The following is a 24,577-nucleotide window of genomic DNA, read 5'->3' as shown; positions in this document are numbered from 1 at the left end:
TCATTAAGAAATCTGCAATCACTGCCATACAGTATGCAAAGTGACAAATATCTTAAAATGAGGTCTAATCGGTTACAGTATTATAGGCTTCTAATCTATGTCAGGCATAGATCACACTTTACACCTATGGTTTGAAACATTTTATTTGCAACAAACACATTAAATATTAAACATCAATAATACTACTAAAATCTCTGTAATATAGCAGAACAACAGTGACGTGCGGTGAGGTAAATGGCTGGGGAGGCACTGGGAAGTATCAGAGCCAGATTTATAAATACATATATGAACCCAAGGGTTTATGTGGGCTTTATACAAATGTGCAGCAGTATATCGTGCTGAAAATGTTGTGTGATTTGATCAGGGATGTGCGGAAAAGGTAGACAGGGGAGGCAGTGCCTCAGCTGCCATACACCTTGTACTCCAGAGTTTTGACTATAAAAATGATTAGAACAATATATAGAAGATATTTATTATATTTTCTTTACAGTTTTTTCTTTTCATAGTAACAACTGTGGAGTATACCCAAGTATGACAGGAACGGCTCTGCCTCACCTCACCGCACATCACTGCAGAATAACTATAGTACCCATCTTAGACTCTCATGCTAAAAGCATAATCCATGCCTGTCCGTCATCATTATCAACTATTTTCACCTGCCTCTAAGACCCCCAAAAATATGTCTTTCGCAAGCAGAAATGTGTCATTGTCCCGGTCTGCATCTGTTCACAATTGTGCAAAACATGCCCTTATTCTACTCAGCCTAAGTTAGAACGCCTAAATATTTATTGCACAATAAAATATGCATCCCAAGGTAGGGGACAGTGAATACCCCCTTAAATTATATTGTAGAATCTCAAATTGGGGGGTGCCACCACGGACATATATACTAAGACGACAAAAGGACAAAGGAAAAGAATGAAATGTCCAGAGTGGTGCACTATGCTCAACATTTAATTCTTTTCCTTTGTCCCTTTGTAGCCTAGATTAGAACTCCCCCATCCTGCCAATCTAGGTGAACGCAAATTACATAATTGCGCAAATCTGCAAGGGCAACTGTTGTGGTCATTCACTCAAGATAAACTACGCCAGCTGGCATAACACTCACTCGGCATCAGCCCCAGTACAGTATTTCTGCAATGATTTACAGCATATATAAAAAATGATGACAAATGCTATAATATCTGACATTCAGAGACAATATTTTCATCAATGTGCTAATGACAATAATAATAACGTATTAAAAGTAAAGGTGAAAATAACAGTAATAATAATGTTCTAGATCAAACAAATAACCTCCTAAAATACATTCAGTGCTCATGGTCAGGTATCTCTCCATAAATATGCGGTGACTGTCACTGTGAGTAATAAAGGCCTTGAATCTCTAGTATTTTGTCTGCAACAAAAGAATATTCCTAACAGAAACAGCAAAAACAGCAATATTCACTGTAGTACTTATGTGTTTATAACATATACACGCACCTGTCTCCTCTAGGTTTGTACTACAGCTCTTAGCTTGTTATTAATGGAGCTCATATACTTACGTCATAGCCTGATAAATAGACTCTATTCCATAGCGCATTGCAAATTCATCAACTATTTCTTGTGCATCGTCATCAAAGTACACCTTCCAGGCTTCATCTCCTTTTACTTCAGGGATCTTAACGCTGCCATTATTCTGCACTTCTGTCAGAAAGTGGAACAAGTTCTGTGGATAAAGTTTGTATCACATGGTCAGGACTCGGAGACGCATGAGAGTGGCAGCTCAGCACATGACGGTTACTATGCTGTACAATCATCTTAACTCAGTTCATATGTCTCCATCGAATGGATTTCTATGGAGGGGGATGTACTGCTCAGTGGGTACACAATTTACTACATCAAGTGAATGGCAGCAGGTGGCAGGATGTATAGAATATTTCCAATGGCAGCCCGATACTTCAGAAGCTAACTGCAGGCTCACAGGTTCGAAGATAAAAGCTTTGCTAGTCCGCCTGCTAGTACAAGATAACCTTACTACTGCAATCTAAGCCAAATCTCTTTATTATCTTTGTCAGAAATGGAAAGAATGAAATCAAGGGACAACGCACCTTCTCCCCCTTTAAACTAATAGAACATGACCTGAAAACTACTGGAACATGAGGGGAAATCATGGCCATTGCAATAACCCAGGGCTACAAGTGTAGCATTCTTAGCATAAGAGCAAGATTGCATTACAATGAACACATTGTAAATTAGGCAAATTGTGTCATACTGACTCTTGAATGTTATTAGCAAATAATAAAACATACACAAAACTATTCAGTACTAAAGAATCATTAGGAAGATACCTAGAATAAATAGACACTCTTTAGTTGGTACTTGAAATTCCACACCTTGACAAAATATGAATGTTAAATATATATTGAGAACCTGTTTCGTACAATGTTACTGATCTCTTTTTCTAGACCACAGGTTCTAAAACTCGGTTCTCAGGACCCCAAACAGTACATGTTTTCCAGGTCTCCTCACAGAATCACAAGTGAAATAATTAGCTCCACCTGTGGATCTTTTAAAATGTGTCAGTGAGTAATGAATACACCTGTGCACCTGCTGGGTGATCTGGAAAACGTAAACTGTGTGGGGTCCTGAGGACAGAGTTTGAGAACCACTGTTCTAGACTATCATACTTTTTATGGAGGAACTGCATTATTATTATTTTTTTAATGTATTCTATCAGTAACAAGCTAATGTACCATCGCTGGGTATACACTTCATATAGTGTGTACTTAGCTTAAGACTGCCAGAATACATACGTTTTCATATAAAGTTAGTCCCACTCTCCTTCCCAAATATTGTCTCCTTGATCATAACAAGGATCATTCCATTTTAGAACATCAGTTTGACTATAGCTTGTTATTACAATATGTTATTGATGTCTTAACAGCATAATAAGTGCATGAAAAAAAATTGCATTATTGTCATGGAAACAACTCTGCTCTCTCTAAAAAAGGAAAAAAAAATTGTTTCCTTCTCAACTTATACTATACATTGCCAGTTGTCATTGCATCTTATATAGTAGATACTGTGGAGTGCGACTTTCTTAATCTGTAGAAGTGCAAAGCAATGTATCTGCATATCAAACTCCAATGCAATAAGACTTTATATTTAAAACCAAAAGGTATTTTCACTAGTATATGGTAATAACAAATAATGTTACAGTTAGAGACAATTAGTTATTGTTGCAATTTAATTAAAAAGTAGCAGATAATTACTTAGCAAGTTTGGTAGCAGGTAGTTACTTAGCAAGTTTGGTAGCAGATAGTTACTTAGCAAGTTAAAAAAGAAACAATTTAAAAAAAAAAAGATTAATCAACTCAATTTGTTTTAGAAAAATCCTGAGATGGTGATAGTATAGGAGTATTGTGGTAGTACGTGTACAGCCGTGATCCTTCTTAAACAGACTTTCCAATATTTTTTCACAGGGAATATCACCACCGAGGGACCAGGCAAATACCTTTTCCAATGGGATGTAATAACTGCTTAGAAGATAGAGAAAAGCCCTAACTTTTTGAAAACATTTATTTTAGATGGAGAAAGGAAATATCTCCCTTTAATACATAGGTGCACTTGTGTGGGAGTCTTAAAGAATGTAGCGACGTCCCAAATATCAAAATACATTTTTTATTACATTGGAGTCTAGTGTTGAGATCTATTAGTTTTCTCTTATTTGGTTTTAAAATCTGGAAGACAAGCCTCCATGAATCATGGAGTTTTTGTGTTCATATATCTTCTTCTATCCTAGGTCTTGGATTGTTATGCAAGTGCCATACACAGATATCCTTACAGTGCTCCTGAATTAGAAAGGCTCCTACAGCTGCTATAAAGAGGATGTGCTGGTACCTCCACTTCTGTGTAGAGGGACAGAACCAAGCACCCTAAGAATAAGCAGCATTTTGGGGAAGCCACTAACCCTAAAGCTTCTGATCCCTGATGTGGTTGCCATTGCTGTTACCATGCTGCTATGACACTGTATTGCCTCTTAGTGTACTTTAATTAATTGCATTACTTAATTTTTTTTTTTTTTAATCTCAGCCACAGAGCACAAACGAACTAGAATTGTTTGGATTATGTTCAAATCTACCTTACCTCATGCAAACAAGTGTACTGTATATGGTAAGGAGGCACATTCTCCTCTCCCTTGATTTCAACATTGATTTTCATCCTGATTGCACCGGAGACCGCCGATTTATCTGTCCTTTTCTCTGTGAAAGTAGAAAAACCAAAGTCAGTATGGAGCAATATTATATTTTATCCATCAGGAGCATAAGTATTTTCATGTTCTCAAATATTCAAGAGTTTAAAACAGACAGTGGCGGAACTAGCGGAGGTGCAGCCGGTGGCTTGCCCCGGGGCCCGCTGTGGTGCAGGTGCCCAAAGCTGCCACTGCACCCGCTGCTAGCGTAGTGTAGACTGCAGTGAGCACAGTCCACACTACACAGTAAAAGACACACAGCCGCCAGTGGCGGCTGTGTGTTTGTTATAGCAGCCGATGAGAGTCAGACAAGATCCTCATTGGCTGCTGCGTCCACAGAGGGAGCCAGCTGGAGCTCACTCATGAGCTCTGCCTTCCTGCTCCCCCCGCAGCGGGTGATGGGAGAGACGTCATGACATCTCTCCCATAGTGCAGGAAAAGAGCGTGCTGGGACTCGGAGTGGAGAGCGGCGATCGCGTCAGGAACGGGGATTCAGATAAGTTGTGGGGGTTTTTTGTGTGTGTGTGTAAGGGACACTGGCATTGCTTTTGGGACAGGGCCCTGTATAGGGAGGCTGCTACTGTGGGCACTGTATGGGGGGCCGCTACTGGGAGCACTGTATAGGGGGGGCGCTACTAGGGGCAATGTATAGGGGGGACTACTACTGGGGGCAATGCATATGGGGGACTACTACTGGGGGCACTGCATAGGGGGGACTACTACTGGGGGAACTGCATAGGGGGGACTACTACTGGGGCTAATGCATAGGGGGGACCACTTCTGGGAGCACTGTGTAAGGGGCACTGCATAGGGGGACCACTACTGGGGGCACTGTATATGGGGACCACTACTGGGGGCACTACATAGGGGGGCCCAAAGCATATTCTTGCACCTGGGCCCACCACTCTCTAGTTCCGCCACTGAAAACAGATATCCCAATGTTTGAATACATTACATTATTCAAGCTTCATATAGTCATTATTTAATACACCAGAGACACAGGAATATTTGTACTCATTAAGATGCAAGAGATCATTCTAGCAGCTAAGCAGTCATAACTAAAGCTCTGTAAACATTTGTTATTTCCTCTATGACTGTGTATATGTATTTTGCAAACAAATTCAGTTCTAGCAAATGTTGCAACAATATACAAATTACATTTACTACACATGCTGGTTTGCAAGAATTATGAATCATAATGACAGAAACATTAAAAATGTCCAAACTTCACTAAGTCGCGCATATATGTAGATACTGCACTGAGAAGTAGTGAGTTTGCTGAATAGGTGTACTGAGCAGATACCAAGCATAGTTTACACGTATACAGCTGTGTCCCTACTTAGTATTGCTCTTAGGGTCTGATTCAGCAGAGAACGGGTCTGCTATCGCAGCTGCTAACATGTTAGCAGCCGCGATAGCATCAATATGGTAATGCAGCATTACCTCTTGCATGCATTACTGATTCGAACTGCGTCCTTGGACGCAACATCAGATCATCTGCAATCCCTCCGGCCGGCTGAGTGACCATGGGATCATGCAAGCCTGCAGCTGCAGATGAGTTAAAGAGGCCAGGAAATTTCCATCAGCAGACAGAGATCCTGGCCTCTCCACTCCCCCAACGGCGGCAACACACCAATGTTTTGGGAAACGGAGGCAGTCACTCCCACCCAGAAATGGCAGCAGATCGCCAATAACTGACAGTCTGCTGCCAGACTGCATGTGACATCGCAGTATGGGTCCTGGCCATCGGGAATCTGCGATCAACACTGCTGAATCACCCCCCCCAGTGCGCCACAGAGTGGCATGACATGAAGTGTTCTGCTAAGGACATCTGGCACTAAGGTTTTACGAGCCTGTAGTGTATTGTTACAAATGCAATAAACATATTCAGATGGATACTTCCGCAATCTCGACCCATTGATTAACATAGTGCATTCATTTACAAAAATTTGCACACATACAAAAAAAAATTGTAAATATTTGTTCTTTATAGTTGTTTGGCACATATATCATTATGTCATAGATCAATGTACCAGAGGATGGTTTTCCACGTTTAGCCACATTGTTTGTCTTGATGACTAGTTAATTTCTTACTAATATTCTGCTAATCTTTTTTACTATTTTTCTGCAAACAGAAACAAACTATGAAAACACGCACATTACAAGTGGGACACTGACCACCACGGCCGGATTAAGAGGAGGGCGACGGGGACGGTCGTCTCTAGGCCAACACAGAGGGTCGGTGTGGCCCTGCTAAGAATAGGTGTCCAGTGGAACCTGTTCCTGGATTGGGGTTCAGCTGCTGTGGCCATGTGTTTACTGTATGCAGCAGCACAGTCAGTGCAGAGCAGCTCCCGACTCCCCTCATCGGCGTCCCGTGACACATTACGTCCTTAACGCTGATGAGGGAACTAGGGAGCAGATCTGCTGCTGGGAGTTCACTCAGCTAAGTAAACAGCGGCGGGGATGGAGCAGTAGTCTTCATGTGGCTTGGGGGTAGGAGGGGGGGCAGTAGCCTCTGGATGACTAAAGGGAAGGGGGGGGCAGTAGGCTCCGTATGGCTGGGAGGGGGCAGGCTCCATGTGGTTAAGGGGAGGGGAGGTGGTAGGCTCTGTGTGGCTAGGGTGGGGGGGTTGCTAAGTAGGTTTCCATGTGGCTAGGGTAGGCTCCGTATGGCTTGAAGGGGGTCCCCACAATTTAGTGCCCTGGGGCCCCCACAAGCCTTAATCTGGCCTTGCTGGCCACACTGAGTTTGTGCTATGCATTACAGTTTTGGGAATGGCGTACAATAGAGGGATCTACAAATGCTAGCAATAGTTTTATACTTCATGTTTCAGGTTGGACTATCCTTCCCAGCACCAAACTAGGCATACTGTAGATCAGTGTAAATCACTCAATAAACATCTCTTTGTGTTATTAGAATGAAAAAAAAAATATATATATATATAATTATATATATATATACTGTATGTTATCTTTTTTACAAGCAAATTGTAACATAGAAATGGACATGACTAAAACATTGCATGTGTGGTTGTCTAATGTGGGTGTGGTTTAAATAGCTAATGAAATTAAACTGCAATGTCAAAGACCCAGAGCATTGATAGATGATAGGGATATACCATTCTAGTGACCAATATACAGTACAGGTACCATTCTAGTGACCAATATTCAGTACAGGTACCATTCTAGTGACCAATATAGATTATAGAGAGCATCCTAGTGATGGATATAATAGAGAGAATATTCTAATGACTGATATACAATACAGTACAAGCAACATTCAACAGACCAATATACAATATAGAGAACATCCTAGTGGTCAATACAAAATACACTTCGACATTTCAGTGAATATTGGCTGTCTTATTTTGAATACAAGACAAAACCCTCCTCCCCCATAATGCTAAGGAACAAAGTCATTTGTAAGTTATACAGGCAGAGCCTATAGTTGGTGTAGGTGGCAGTGATGTGCGATGAAGGTCAGTCCACACGATAAATAACTTAACCAGGTATTTGGTTAGAACAGGTTTGCAACATGACACAGGGTTAATACAGAAGGTATTTACAGTGTGTCCACAGTGCACATATAATGTATGTACCATGTTCAGCCAGGAACATACTGTATAGGGGAGCACAGGTCGTGTGTAGACAAACAGAAACACACACCTGTGTGTATACATACAGCGATGGCATTGGAGTATTCACAAACTGGCTTATATACAGTGGTATAGCAGTGGTGGTGCAGTGAAACTAGCAGGGTCACTGGCTTCTGTAATGCTGTCTATCACACTCCGCTATGGAGACACTCATGGGCATGTCTACAATGGAGGATGGAGCTGAAGTTATGGTCATGCATGCGCAGTGGCACACAAGGCCGGAGTTGTGCCTCTGGCAGTCCGGGTCCTAGTACTCTCTCCCAACACCTCCCCTCACACAAGACTGTCTCTTGTTACATTAACAATTCAAGACATACCACACTTTTTTAATGCTTCATATTTAACCAAAACATATAGTGGTATAACAAGAATAGCATAACACATCAACATTTCAAATACATTCCAGCCCACATTTTCGTAGAGAGGTATTTGGTACATGTGACGTCAAACCTGTGGTTAACATATCAGCAAGATTCTCCTTACTAACAACATATTTCACACTGACCAAAGTGCTATCTACCAACTCTCTTATGAAATGGTGTCTTATAGCAATATGCTTAAAGGGACCATGATGTTTGGTACTATATGACAAGTCGATTGTACCTTTATTGTCACATGCAATGCTGATGGTATTATCTGGACCTAGAAGACTCAGGACCTCATTCAGTGTCTCTCGCTAGATGCGATCGCTCGCACCCACTGTATGCAAATTTGTCAAGTTGACGCCATGGGAAGCGATCGCTCGCCATGGCATAAGCACGCCCACCATGTCTTAGCGAGCGGCCAGCATACGCCCAATCGCACAGACAGAGGCGCCCAGCAGCAAACGTCATCTCCAGGAAGTGTATTAAAACATTGGTACATCGAGGACAATTGGAAGCGATCGCAGCGCTTGTGGTTGCCTTACCCTACCGCAAGCACTGCGAGGACTTCAGTGTAAAAAACAGGCATGTGACGTGTACTATGATGCTGCGTGTTAATTATACACACCTCTAAAACAGCGTTGAAACACTCAGACACGCCTACGTTCGCATCTTCACTCCCCCGTTATTAGTTTCCTGCCCCTTTTACCACCCACAAACGGCCTCTCCTGTCACTCATTTCACTGGGCTGTCTTTGCTGGGCGAGCGAGCGGCCTGCGATCGCACAGAGTAGCTCGCGCATGCACAGAACGAAGCATGCATATGCGCATACGCAAACCATCGGGCCGCTTGCAAGCGCACAGCGCTAGCGAGAGACTCTGAATTAAGTCCTCAGTTCATACAAAGTCTCCTTCAGCCACAACACCTCTTTGGCTGATTCTGTGAGTGCCATATACTCAGCTTTGGTAGTAGACAAGTAGGTTGTTCTTTGCTAGCCCAGCTGATGGATGAACCCACTAAGATTAACAGGTATCCAGTGTAGGAATGCCTATCATCCTCATCTGCAACCCCACTGGAATCATAGAAAGCTTGTAGATCCAAACTTCCAGTTTTCTCAAACTTTAGTTTGAGGTCTCTTTCAGGTATCTCAGGATATGCTTAACAGCAATCGAATGCTCTTTTCCAGGATTGATAGTGAATTGGCTGATACAACTGACTGCATGTGTGATGTCTGGATGTTTACCAATGCTTGCATACATTAAGGTTCCAATGACACTTTGATAAGGAACTCCTCTAATTTCTACTATCTTTGCCTCTGTATTTAAACACATAGGTTTAGATATTTTTGAACTTCTGTCAATTGGTGTGCTGACAGGATTAGCATCTGCCATACAAAATTTGTTGAGCATCTCCTCAATGTACCCTTTTGGTCAATAATAACAGTCCCAGCATTAAAATGTTGCTTTATTCTCAGATCATATGGTCCAAGATCTTTTAGTTTGAACTTGTTACCCAACAACAAATTGCCTTTGGCTATTTGGCTTTCCTGCCAAGCAAAGAAACACATCACCCATGTACAAAATTAGGATGAATACATTTTCTCCTTCCACTTGCAGGGTAAGCAGTGATCAGAATGTTCAAAGTCAATTTTAAGCAATACATTGTCAAGTTTGATGTACCAGCAGTGACCACTTTGTTTTAGCCCATACATTGATTTCTTTACTAAGCATACTTTTCCCTCTGGAAATGCATACATTGTAATGTTCCGGTGGCTTAATGTAAATCTCATCAGCTAGCTTATTGTTTAAGAGGGCTGAATCAAAATCAAAAAGGCTTCTATTAGGCAACGCCATCTATAGATGGCAATACCTACTGGGTCCAAGCTCCTTTGGTGCATATGGAAAATGCAGCCAAACCCCTGAAAACTGCATTTTCAGAGGTTTGGCTGCAGTTTTAGCTCTGGTGCATCCTGCTCTATATCTTTTAGGTGGCCTACCTTTGTTTCTGCTCATAAAACTCCTGCTCTGTGGTTGATCACTTCCATCTGTTGTCTCAGGGCCCGATTCATTAAGGAGCGCAACTACAACAGCACACACAGTTGGCCAATTGTTGCATGCATCGCAGTACGTGAAGACAGCACAGCAATTGCACTGCGACCAAGCAGACCATGAAGAGCCATTGCAGAGTGGTTTACATTAAGTGTTTGAGGGTGGTGACGGGGGAAAGGTTGGTGAAATGCATGCGTGCCCCTCCGTTTGAGCGCCGTTGCATGGGCATGCATAAATTTGCCAGTGAGATTGCCTACGCAGCTTGAGTACTTACTGCGTGCAACGAGGTTAGCAATCTCTAAGTACGGTCAGGGCTGCTGTAATTCTGCGTGAGGGGCCAATGGTATTCGATGTTACCGATGTTTATGTAAGTTTGCAAGGTATGGATGTGATATAGCGGTAGTGGGAGGCAGTGGGCCTCTCTATGATAGCATAGTTTTGCAGCAATTACGGAGCAATTACGGAGCTGCGATCACAATAGCGATCCTTAATTAATCAGGCCCTCAGTTTCTGACACACTTTGGCTTTGCAACATACAGCTTGTTTTTGGTTGAAGCTGTCTTTTGATTAACAATGTCCCACAATCTATATCCTTTGCATTGTTGACAATATCCAAACATAATGAATAATGCAGACTTGGGATTTAACTTGCATCTCCTTTCTGTAGGGACACTGTCATTTGCTCTACATCCAAATATACAAAATGATTGACATTTGACTTTTTCCTGGACCATGACTCCAATGGTGTTTTAATTTTGACTGCCACTGGAGGTGATATACCACAGTAAGGACTGCTTCTGCCCAGAATCTATTTATCCAGACCTGCATCACTTAACATAGGGGTTGATTCCGCACACAAGCAGCTTTGCAATTCCATCCTTGCTAAAATGCAAACCCAGGTCTAACCCAGTTTAAATAGACACAGAGGAATGAATAGGATTACGGGCATCCTTTCTTGTGACCAAGCTCTAGGCGAAACGCGCGTCAAGCATGCCAACATTGGCGTAGTCAGTTGACTCGCATACTAGCTTTCAGCTACACGCTGATACCACTGGTGTGACGGAGGGGATTTCCCCGCTACGCTAGCCGACCCATCCACTTCCAGGCAGACCTACTTCCAGCATCCTCGTTGACTGATAACTGTGATACAGCGCCGTGTGACGGAGGGGATTTCCCCACTACGCTAGCTGACCCGTCTACCTCCGGGCAGACCAGCTGATCACGGTGTCTGCTTCCAGCATTTTTGCTGACTGTGAAACGGCACGGCGAGGATACCCAGCCACAAGGGCTAAGTGCCTCCCTAGCTCCTGACATACTCTCTTTTGTTGACATGTTGTGTCCATAGGAAGCTTAAATTACAGGTGACACTGTAGTCCTACTAGGAAACTCCACTCTCAGCACAGCACTACGTTAACCATTTCATTGCTGGGATGAACCTAATGGAAGCAATGCATTAACAGGTACATATCTTCTTTTTCATTTCCAGGTGTTTAGGGTGACTCATTTGGGTGCATTTTATCTCTGCAATGCCTTTTGTAACAGAGCTAATCTAACACTCCTGAATTATTTAACAGTCTTTTTACTTTACTGTTGTTTCATGAGACACTAGTACCTCTCACATCAGCCTATTTTAGGAGTGACAGTAGAAGTGGGGAGACACCTTTTGTGAATCACTTTATTCTATCTACTTCATCTAAGTGAATACCTATACATATTAACATCGTATGACGTGTCTATAATAGGGATATGACATGTCTATATGGGGGATACCACTGCTTGCAACCCCATCTAATATATGACTGACAGACAAATGGATGCACAATGATTATAGCCTCAGTTATTATTACAGCATAAGTTGTTATATGTTTGCACCTTTCTGTTACTAAAGGGACAATTGTCTCAAACTATCAGGATTTGTCTGTTATATAAAGTTTATATTTTTCTGTTATCAAGGGGATAATGGCCCCAACTATCATAAATTGCCTGTTATATAGGTACTTAGCCATTGTGTTAATTTTGCTTCAATATGCTCCATGTTGCTATTTGCCTCCATGATTTGATTTAATCGTGACATTTCTTCATTCAAGACTGTGGAAAGCCGCATGAAAGTTATTGCCGTTTTTGAGTTAAACATGTGCTCTGCTTAAACATGGTATACTCATGCCTATGAGGACAAGATTATATACGAGTTAAATAAGACTATGGCCCGTATTCAATTTGAGGCAAAAAGTCCAGACTTTTTTCACCTGCTGGGCTTTTTGCCTCCTTTGCCTGTTTTCCAGGGGGAAAAGTATTGCGCAGTTGCCCTCTATTCCCCGTATTCAATTCCAAAGTAGGCGAAATCGGGAACTGGCGAAAAGTCAAGTAAATTTTCGAGTTTTGTTCCTAGGACTCCCCTAAAGATGTCCAGACATGGGGGTTCAGTCTGGGTACCCCCGTTTAGCCCTGCAGAATGTGTTCTGCATTTTTAAATAGCCGCGGTAGGCTTTTTTTCCCGACATTGAAGAAGTGATGCAGAAGAGCACTTGGCTTTTTTTTTTTTTTTTTTACAAATGGTCCCATCAAATCTGGGGTACATGAAAATGGGTACTAGCATATTTTTAAGTCCCTAAACTAATTGTTTTTAAATTCTGCAAAAAAGCACCTGCAGCTGATAGCCTATTCTAACTAACACCTGCCACATACTTACAGAATACCCCTGAACCTATTTCGCTATTTTTAAACACTGTTCCCCTATTTTTTTTCTCCCAAAAAGTTTAATTATTTTTTTTGGGTGTCCTGATTTTGTTTTAAGGGGGCATTCCCAATGGTGCAGGCTATTCTGTTTAAGCCTGCACCCCTAAACCCCAATTCTGCATTTTTTTTGCCTGCTAAAGGCTTGCAAAAAATTATCCCCGTTTTTTTACATTGACTTTTCGCATCGCATTTGCCTCAAATTGAATACGGGCATATATCTTATACCTCATGAAATTTCTATACCACTGTATATTTTAATGAAATTGTTTGAAATCCCAGAATTTTGACATCCGAAAAGTGCTTGTGACTGAGAGATACTACTCCTTTTATATCCCACTGGGGCAACATTTTGTCTCTTAATTAAGGAGTATTCTCTCAAGATTATTTTCACATCATTTATCAGTAATCTAGTCAACTGTGGACTACCTGATACTTTGTACTTAATTATAATTAGGAAATAAATTCATCACTTTATTATTATTTCCCATATATTTTAAAGAGTATACTAATAAACTTGATATTTTATTATCATCATTCCTTATCGTATTATATTTTTTGATTAAGAGTGCCCCACAAAGGAGTCATCATTTTATGTATAATATGCAAATGCAGCAGGTGGTGTCCAACACACCCTGTTGCACATGTGATCCCAGCAATGCGACCGAGGTCCTGGGACAACCATCGCGACCATCGGTCACAAATCCTAGCCTTGCCACTCCCGGAAAATGGGGGCAACACGCCCCCATTTTGGGAATACTGGCCATCCTTGCACCCACACCGCAAATGCCTCTGCTTGTCAACCAGGCAGGGGATGAGTACGATCACGCAAGACCCATTCTGCACATGCGCAGTCTGGGTCCTGCGCATGTGCAGATTCCCGATAATTGGGAATCTGTGTTCAGCATTGCACTTACGTGCAATGTTGAATCAGCCCTATGGTCCGTGCTTTCTCAACAATAGTTCTATTTGCGCTCTTACTCATGCCATTTTGCTTATGTGTGTACGGCAATGGTTACATGGTGATGGATGCCATTCCTCTTCAGAAAAGTAAGAAGATCTTCATTTTCATATTCTCCACTGTTATCAGACCTCTTAACACTTCTATTTTTAAGCCTGTCTGGGTTTCTACTATGATTTGCAGAGAGCTATACAAGCAAGAGGCCATATAAGAGACCTTAATAGTTTTGTGATTAGATAATAATAGTTAACTAGTTACTAGGTAGATTAACTTTTGTTGTATTTTGTAATTGGTTGATTTTAGCCTATAGGGTTTATGGTGCTATATAAGGCCCATTTGAATTTGATTCTGCCTCATTTTAGTTTGGAAGTTTTTGTAGCGTCTTCTTTTGCCACCCTGAAGGAATTCAAATCTGGCAATTTTAATAATAAAAGCTGTGCACTTAATCTATTGAAGTTTCTATTTTTTAGAGTTTAATAAGTTAAAGGTGTAATTATTGTGATTTATTGCAATAAGTTGACACCTTAACGTCATCTTTGTAGCATCATCTTTGAGTGTCATGAATAAGTTATTCCCACTCATTGACTTCACCTCCATTGGTCCACACAAGTACATGTGCACTAGTTCCAATGGTGCTTTAGCTCTGGACGTTGACTTTGGAAAGGGGCAACATGTTTTCTTACCCTGCATGCAACTTTCACATTCTGTTCTTTCCGGGTTGTTCGCAGATATCCCTGTCACCATGCCATCTAGAAGTCATTGTCATATCCTAGTTGACCCAGTCTCCTATGCCATAGTTCAATAAACTGCTTGGAAACTGAAACCGCAGTGTCTAGGATATACAGTTGTTGGCAATTACAGTCCCTTTTTTATTGTAGACAACACACTGATCCTTTGTAAATTGGACCTTGTATCTCTTCTTTTCAAGGATACTGATGATAATCAGATTGGTTCCTAGATCTGGCATAAATAGTACATCTTCCTTGTCTGTGAAAACAGTTTTGCTCTTGATTCACCAGTACAGTAATTGTCTTGACTTTTGTGATATTTAAGACTTTTTCTTTGTTATGAGGCGCTATCGCGGCTCATAGCTAATGCAAGTCCCAGCTGTTGCTATGCAGCCAGGATGCTGCATCATTTTGGCCTCACTGGTTGATGATCCCGCTGGTTGCTAGGCAACCAGGACTCCAGGTGGCCGCAGGGAATTGTGGTCCCAGCTGTTGCAAAGCAGCCAGGATGCCAGCTCTACATGCTGCGCTTCAGCTGCTTTGAATCATAACATTATGGGACTGGTTCCATTGGTGCAGGTCCCTGATATAAGGCAGTCATCCCCACACATCCCTGCCTGTGACAGCTTATACCTTGGTGCAACCTGCTGGTCCTGTTGCTGTTACTCTGTACTTTGGAATCCTTCATCTACCTGTGTCCCACTGTGAAGAGTGCTCCTGGTTATCCTAATCTGTACTGGGATTGTCTCTAGCCTTGTCTCTGCTGAGTTTATTATCTGCAAGCTGTTCTGTCTCTGAGCTACAACAAGTCATTCACCTCAGCAGATGTTCCCTTACATTACATAGATAGATATATATTTTTTTATTGTTATTTCAAAAAAACACAAATAAATTACAATCCAGGTAATCTGCATATAGTTACAAATCACCATTTCTGATTAAAACTGATGAAAACAGATGGGAAATTTTTTTTGTAAATTGAGATCTTCTAGCTTTAATACACCTGAACCATCTTTTCCTTAGTCCAGCCCCATGATTTACCCCTGCGGCCATGCTACCACTGTTAGCTACTGAGGCCTCTATCTTGCCCTGGCATTGACTGGTATCCTTTTTCTCCATCTTATCCTGCGATCTCCCATTAATAATATAAACCTGTCCTAGAGGTTAAGATCTGGCAGCATCCTAAGTACTGGTGAGTGTGTAACTCTAAGAAAATAATGGGCAGGTGTTACAGGCAGAAGCCCTTCCTAGCGTGACTCTAGGGGTCTTATATAATTATTCATAACAATCTTCTATTCCCTTGATGTTTACAAGATCAAATGACTTCAACCAACCATTACAGCTGAGTGCCTCATGGCTCTTGAATCATATACCAGCAATCTTTTTGGTGGCTGTTGGTTACATTTAATGCCAAGTTATTCTTTCTATCACAGTTGCATGATGAAATGCCAATTGATTCACTTGCTTTACATTCTGAGGCCTTATGTCCCGTTTTATGACACTTGAAGCACTTGTACTTGGGTGTTTTAGGTTTTACACCCTTTGACAATAGAATGGAATTCTCAGCTTTGGTCTCAACTTTTGGTCCATACAATGTCTGTTGATAGTTTGGTAGTGCATGACTCCAAAGCAGATACTAGAAAATCATGCTCTGCGGTAAGGTTTTGCAGCATTGCCATTGTAACCTCCTCGTCATCTATTTGATGTCTACTGAACTAAACTGCTGAGATATAGTCAGCGTCCCATTTATATCTTCATTTATATTTTTGCACACAGTTAGCTTGGTGCCATACAGAGTCTGCTTCAGGTTTATTGTCTCATTAGGCCTTTACCTTCATAAGATGTCTGCAATGCTATCCACATTTCATGTGATGTCACCTTCCCATGAATTGTGGAGTATACATGATGTTTTACAGCTAGGCCTATGGGTCCCATTGCACTATCCACATCTTCAGGATTAGGATGATCACCGGGATCTGCATATTGAACTTCCATGTAACCTAATTCTATGAGCCTACTAACTTGGCAAAGTTCACGAATGCTCCTGCACTATATATTTTCTCCCTTATTGTGGATATAGGACTTTTCTGTACTCACTCAGATCCTTTTATACTGTGTTGCTGCAGCCAAGTTCTTGGTATAATCTGCACACGCTGGTGGCCTTGGAGCTTTGTGGCCTGGGCCCATAACCTAGGGCAGAACCTATAGTTGGTATAAGTGGCAGCAGTGTGTGATGGCGGTCGGACCACATGATAGATAACTTAACCAGGTATTTGGTTTATTAACCAGGTAGAATATGTTTGTAAGATGACAAAGGGTTAAATGCAGCAGGTGTCACATTGAAGTTATCCATTCCTGCTCATCTTGCTCGATGCTGTCACTATTCCTCATGGCATGCTCCCACAGTCCAGCTTCCACTTGTCCTTGCAATCAAGGATTCTGGGTAACAGTGTTCCTGAGACACAGTATGGCTAGAGCGTTGCCATATTGTGTCTCATCACATGACCTTTCCAGCCAAACCACATTTGAAGCACCATATTTAAGTTCCCCAACAAGTTCACTAGCGCATTGTACAACTTGTCTCAACGCTAGTTCCTGGCTCTGCTGACTTCACCTGTCTGTCACTCTCTGAATGTATGCAGCATTCCTGCATATCCTAGGCACCATGCTAGGGCTCTCCCATGGTGCGCAGCCTTACAATACACCAGTGTGCTCCTGTCTGCATTCACTTAGATCTACTGGAAGCTTTGTCATATTACCACTTGTACCATCATCCTGAAACTTCCTGTACTTAACAACCCATGGACTTACTGGGGACTGTGCGCAGTTTTCACCAGTATATTCCTACAAACAGCTACCATAGTCAGCTAATTCTGCGCAACTGCCTAACTACACTTCTGAGTGCTGTTACTTCAGCTATAACTCCAGCTGGCTGATTTCATCGCACAACCTGTGCTGTATACAGACATCCAACTTCCATTACAGATCCTAGCTGCAGGGGGTGCATGCAATAGAGTGTATCCTGTTCTTCACCAGATTTAGATAAGGTTCTTAAAGCACCACACACCTCCTAGTGTTCTAGGTTCTGGCAGTGTTCAGCCACAATCAGGCAGTTCTCCAGTGCCTCTACCTAGGTTTAATCTATCCTACTTCACTGTTCCTATGAGTTCTCATCTTTGAGTAAAAGCATCATCCATACATCAAGTTTTACCTATACCAGTTCTCATTCATCATCAAAATAGAAAGTAGGCCAAATGATGGAATGCACATGTATATTATCATAGGTGTACAATTAATTTCTAAAACTTAACCTTTATTCGGTATTATTAATAACCAATACTGTTAAAATCAGCTAAGCAAAAGTATATAGAACTGTGGGGAAAATTTAAAATAAAGGCTGTAAATGATCTGTGTCCCATTTATTATTACTTATTAAAGCTGTATTCATCAAGTATCCTTTAATAATTTCTTTGTTGCCATTATTATGCAACAGTTCTCAGTAGATACCAGCTATTAAATGTTTAGCATATATGTTATTATCACATAGTCTTATTGAGGTCGTAATCTGTATACACAGCCCTGTATTTGGAAACGTGCAACGATTAATCCCTTTTATTATTCCAGGGATTCAATATCTTCACTGTGTGCATTTATTATTAGTGTTCACATAGTAACCAGTAAACACTCAAATTGACACAAATATATCTTGTTACTCAAATACACTGACTAAATCTGACGAAATCTGAAACAAATGTATCTTGTCTCTGATTTGAAACACTTCTCAATACCCCCTTACACAGGGCGATTCTTTACACGATATGGCCGTCGTAACAACCAATCGTTTAAAAAGTAGTGTTTTCATACACGATTACGATGCGCGTCCCCGGCGTCGTGTATCGGCATCGTAGAACAGATGGTTTTGCAGAAAGATTGCGACCTATCATGTATGATTTGACACACATCGTACGCACATTTGCTGCAGTACGATGTCCCTGGACACTCCCCTCCTCCATTTTGTGATAGACGACGGTGGACAAGACATCAGGAAGCAGCATAGTGTGTCTGGAGTTGTTTTTGATATTGTGAATCTGTATTAACCCCTACACCACCAATGCATACCCCTGCACCACCAATCTGTATTAACCCCTGCACCACCAATGAACCTAGAGCACCAACGCTGAAGCCCCCCAAATTGTCAAATACACAATACACGCATTGTACCCCCTGGCCTTGCAAGCTTGTTATCCACATTTCTATAAAGTATAACCCCCCCCAAAAAAAGAAACTGCATGTATTTAGTCAAACGGTAAAACTTTTAAACATGGTTAAAAATTTATTATTTACAAATTTAAAACATAAAAACATTACAACTTTTTAAGTTTTTCAATATCTTTTCCCAAAAGGAATGACAAGTGCCAGGGAAAGGCAATTTGTGTCGGGGTTTCTTGAGCTATTCCACGCTCATGAGTGCTTGTGGTGAGTTAAAAGTCTGGACTACTGGAATAAAAATAAGTGAGCGGCTGCATCCAGGAGCTTGTGGAGTTTAGCAAGCCCTTTCACTATAAGGCGACTCCAGTTTGGGTCAAAATCAAAATCCAAAATTTACGGACTGTACTATGTTAAGGAGAAAAGGAAGCAACAAGAGTGCCGGGCATCCGAAGCAGGGGCAGATGACCCATATGAAAGTACACTGTGGTACTTTGACATGCTGAAGTTCCTGCATAAGCAGGAGCCGCAGCGACCAACACAGGCCTTAATGGTGGAGAGTCCAGAGGACCTTGGAGTGGACAACCCAGACATGGAACAAGTGTCCTCTTGTGAAGTAGCAAGTATATTAATTTTTAACAGTTCACATGTCTACTGTAGTCCATTCGCGGATACTGTCCTCCTGCCACGTTACTGCCCCCACTCCGTTGAAGTAGGTCAGATATTGCTCCCTGACCTCTTTAGCCCGCACAGTTCCTGTTGTTGAAGCGATTGAAGGTGGGGCCACTGAAAGCATTGGGACTGTTTCCTCAGGTGGTTCCGGGTCGTCCAGCATTGTAATGGTGGTGCAGTGCAACTAACAGGGTCACTGGCCTCTCACTCTCTGCTATGTAGACTTTTGGGGGCAGAATCAGACCCATTCATAGCCAATAGCAAACTGGCAATGTATACATCTCATTAAGCATAAACTTTTGTAGATAAACCAGCTCTGCCATGAATCATAGACTGTTCCAAGTCTGTGCAGTCAGGTAAAAGAGTGCAGGCATGAGATGTCAGATATAGGGCATGATGAGGGATAAGTAATTAGCTCTGAATAATGATGGGACACAGAAAAGGTGCAAATTAAAATATGCAACTGAGAATTTAGACAACTTTAAAGTTTTACTTTACAGCACTTCCCGAAGATTTTAGAAATTACTATGTAAAAGGAATAAATTAAACAGCACTCCCACAGTAAATGCAACTGATGGGTAAACGCATGTAACACTAAACACTCATATGATTTATTATATAACTTGTTTGTTATTAAGGCAAAAACTCAGACAGACAAGGCTGACTCATTGAGAAAGCAGAAAAAGGTAGAGAAAAGTTTTGAGCTGGGAAACATCTGCTTTCTCACCAAGGGAGGTATGCAATTGGCTCTGAATAAATGATGGTGATGATAGAGTTATGAGTTTAGGTGATAGAGTATATGGCGAGTCACTACACACCTCTGCACTGAACCCACTCTCATGGACCAAAATGTTCACTTCTTCATTGATCTATTTTCTCTTATTGATCAAGTCCTTTTGAAAAGTTCAGACTTCACATTTCTAACTGTACTCCAAGAACTGCCACAATCTATGCAAAGCTCATCTATAGGGGTACCACATTGCAACATAATACTCTCATTTATATGCATTTAGCCTGAAAGCTATTCAGAAAAAAGTTATCTTAATGGTGAATGATATGCCTTGGATCCTTTCAGTTATCTATACGAGGATATGTATAATGTGTTGTACAACAAATATATGAATGGACAAAATAAATATGGTAACTTACAAAAGACTAATTGTTTCATAGGAAATAAAACCCTATTTACAACACAACAGCATAATAAAAATGTGTAGTCACACACACTTATAAATCTGCAAAAAATGGCAGCTGTCACATTCATATACATACAGTCAGAATACGCTAATGTCAATCTGTCAGGAACACTTCTACAGTTGAAAATGACTTGGGGTTTCTTATTCTTAATTCCAGTGTTGAGTGACAGGAGCAACACACTTGAATAAATGTATGCTATACAATGAGGAATAAAGAGACAGCATCAAGAAAGGAGGTTGGGGGAGGGGGGGTAACTATGAAAGTCCTTGTAGATGTATCTTTCAATCTTGCTGCAATATATATGATAAGGTCCATGAAATATATGATAAACTCCATTTTATCATGATAATCACAAGCAGCTCTCCAGTCAACCCTTATGGTGCTACAGCCACGGATGTCCAGTCAGGGATCATGAGATTTTATATATAAATGATTAGAATAATACAAAAAATATATTTATAACTTATAAGCATCTTCTTTGTCTATTTTAATCATTTTTATAGTTAACACTCACCAGCTTTGTGGAGCTCCCTGGGACTTTAGGGAGACGAGAAATGAGGCAGCAACAGCTCAGCCTCACTTCTGCATAGTCCGACACTGCTTGCAGAGCTGGGGGCGGGGCCACACCATGGGCAATAAGCTGCACAAAAAGAGCTAATAGAGGCATGCCTCTGGGTATGGGGGGCATGCCTAGAGCACTGATGAACACCTTGGATGTGTCATGTGATCTGCAAGTGCACTGCAGTGTTTAAAGATCAGTACTCAGTCAGCAACAGCAAGAGAAGACACAGTGATGCAGGAAGGAGTATCAATGGACACTAAAGATTAGTGTAATGAAGGAAGAATTATAGTGAGTAGGGGATGAGACAGGCTAACAGCACCCACACACATCTCCATGTGTGCCTCCCCAGCCATTGACCTCACTGCATATCACTGGCTATAGCACAGTGTTCATAAATAAAGTTACTGATGTGCCTCATACATCTAGCCTCCTTGAGCACTTAAACAGCCCTTCTAGTCACGCCATGCCATAGTGTGACTCGATAACGCTGAGTGTCTTTTCATGCGACTTTTTTCCTTCAAATGCATCTTATTCGCACAGTGATGTGAATAGTTAGCGCAAGCAGATTCTGTTGATTAAAATGGCATGCAGCATGCCCATGTTGTGTGAGCGACTGTGGGTGTATCTGCATACGAAATGGTACGATACAGTTGCTGACACTGTAACGTAGAATTTTGTATGTAGATACACCCGTAGTTGCACACAGAACATAGGCATGCTGCATAGAATTTTAATCAGCAGAATCTGCTTGTGCTAACTATTCACATCACTGTGCGAATAACACACATTTGAAGGTCCAAAGTCGCATGAAAAGATGCTCGGCACTACCGAGTCACACGGAGCTCCTGCGTTATGTGTAGTGCGACTTGTAGCACACGGAGGATAGATGTATATGGACTCATCTGCAAGGTTTAATAAGCAAGTTACATGGTCACATTGCCACAGCAAACTGGTAGTCACCTTAAGAACGTTTCCCTCAACACCATATCGCATTGACTGAATAATTAACAAGCTTCTGTAATTAAGTTGTGTGGCTAATGCCAACATGAAATTAATTAGGTCTTCATTTTATACCTCAGTTGTCAACTGAATGGCATCATCATGTTTACAGTTGTACTGCTGGTGCACGTAAAATGCTTAAAGTAGCATTTTACATTTGCCGACAATATGGCGCATGCCTTCTTTGGTTCACATACTGCTTGTCGACAAGCCGCCTCTAACTGCTTAGATCTACCATGTCTAGAGCAGGTTAAGTGTAGTATATAATAAATGGAGGGAGGTGTCCAAGAACGTATTGTTAAGTGGGCCTAAATTGGATTCCTGCACATGGGCACATTGCTGCCACTGTATACATTTTGTAATTATAATAACACTTGCATCCAAAGAGAGATGACCCCACTCCATTTAAAATTTGAGACCACTCATTATCTTACATTTTTAAATTCAAAGTTTAAATGTACGTAACAGTTACATTTAGGCCAGTATTCTAGTTTTAGCTTTTAGTTCTGGAATGTATTAGGAATAATAACAGTTTATGTGGTGAGCCACATTTATTAAATATTTTTCTTTATTTTTATTTCTGTGAAAAATATATTTTTTATTTTTTGGGGAATTATCTTTTGCGACCTTTTTGCTCTCCTGTTTTTGTCTTTCTCTGAATACCTGCACCGGGATCTTGGGTCTGAAAGACTGCAAACATTAACAATTAGCTGCGGTACTTTACCTCCAACCACCTGATCCCCCTGATCGTCAGAGCCCTGTTACTGTTGGGGGCGTGGCTTAATCACGGGAGGCATGGCCATGTCCCCGTTAGTAAAATAAAATAACTATTTGCCACAGTGCTGTGTGCTGAGTTGGGGGGTGCTGTGAGCCTCTCAGCCAGGAGCAAATTGGAGGGGGGGGGGGCACGATCAGTGTGATCACACCACCGGACAGGCAGAGGAGAGGAGCTCAGCGGCCCCAGTCTCCCTGGTCTGAGTGTGGGCTGCTGACAGGTCAGGAGGGAGAGGCATCAGACCCGGGCCACCGCCAAGCACCTCTAACAAACCTGGGTATAGTACCCGCTCTCCTCCCACCCTCATGGCACTCCTGCTTATTGGACATTTCCTTTCAGGAGCTCAGTCGGCTCCAAAAAAAAAATCCCTGAAAACTGTTTTTTTTGGCAAGCACCAGCGTGAACTTACGGTTCCTATGTGTATTTGGCAGAAAATAGATAATGTTTTAAGAAAATAAAAATGGAATCTAATTGAATTAAAATCCTGTATCATGCAGTGGGGTACCAGTTGATCATAATATTTTGTGTAAAGTGGTATAATCATAAGGCTCCAGAGCTCACGCAGATCTGTGGAGGAGCAGTTCACTAAAATATTCATATTTATATGAGGTTGCTACTATCCTGGTACTGTGAGGTTCTGAATTTGTTGTGGACCCAGGGTGGTGATAGAAGGACACAGGAGCAGACTTAAATGAAAAAGTGGGGTTTTTAATAAGGGACTGAGAAGACATGGGAGTGGCAAACAAAAGTCCAGGTATAGCACTAAAGTGCACTTGATAACTGTTGTGAGGGTTAATGAACAAATGTCCAGGTAGTGACAGGCAGAACAGTCCAGTATAGGTATGGTGAGCTAAAACAGAATGCAGGCTTGATGCGCTGTAAGTGAATGCAGGTTTGGTGAGCTGTAGCTGATGCAGACAGAGGTAGTGAAGTCCAGCTGGGAATGAAATGAAACAAGGTGCAGGGAAACAGCAGGTTCAGGTACTCAGGCAGGTAGAAAGGTAAATGGAGGAGGGAGGGGAATCCAGCAGGGTTTGGAGCAGGTTAGGAAAAGCAGGCTTAGGCAATGAATCCAATAGACAGGTTTAAGCACAGGAACACTCTCTCTCAGCTCTCGCAGAGAAACAAGTTGCACTGGCAATGCAAGGGAGCTCTGAACTCCCTTAAATCCCCAGTGCTTAGCCGTGAATGGTCAGAGAGGAGCATGTGACACAACAGGATAGGGCAACTAGATCACCTGACCAGAGACAAGATGGCGGCGCCCATGCCAGAACGGAACGGAAGCACCCCCAGGCCTAACCAGACCAAAGTGACAGTATGCCCCCACAGAACCACGCACAGCCAATGCTCTTCGCCAGGCACCACCGCCACCGCCAGACGCCCCTCGCCATAGCGTCCTCACAGGTATTAACCGTCGACTACCATGCCGAGAGACCCTGGT

General features: G+C 41.8%; 1 protein-coding gene across 1 annotated transcript in view; it reads right to left on the bottom strand.

Annotated features, from left to right (window-relative positions):
* The window catches only part of UNC13C (unc-13 homolog C), a 718,105-nt gene that overhangs the window by 444,523 nt on the left and 249,005 nt on the right, over positions 1 to 24,577 (bottom strand). Inside the window, exons 11-12 of the mRNA XM_088444832.1 lie at positions 4,129 to 4,244; positions 1,545 to 1,708 (exon numbers count right to left, since the gene is read on the bottom strand). Of these exons, the coding sequence (XP_088300958.1) occupies positions 1,545 to 1,708; positions 4,129 to 4,244 (280 nt within the window). The remainder of the gene's footprint in view (positions 1 to 1,544; positions 1,709 to 4,128; positions 4,245 to 24,577) is intronic.

The sequence above is a fragment of the Taudactylus pleione genome, unplaced genomic scaffold (assembly GCF_031769625.1).
Source record: "Taudactylus pleione unplaced genomic scaffold, aTauple2 ptg000019l, whole genome shotgun sequence".
Lineage (NCBI taxonomy): Eukaryota > Metazoa > Chordata > Amphibia > Anura > Myobatrachidae > Taudactylus > Taudactylus pleione.
This window is presented reverse-complemented; position numbering and strand designations above follow the sequence as displayed.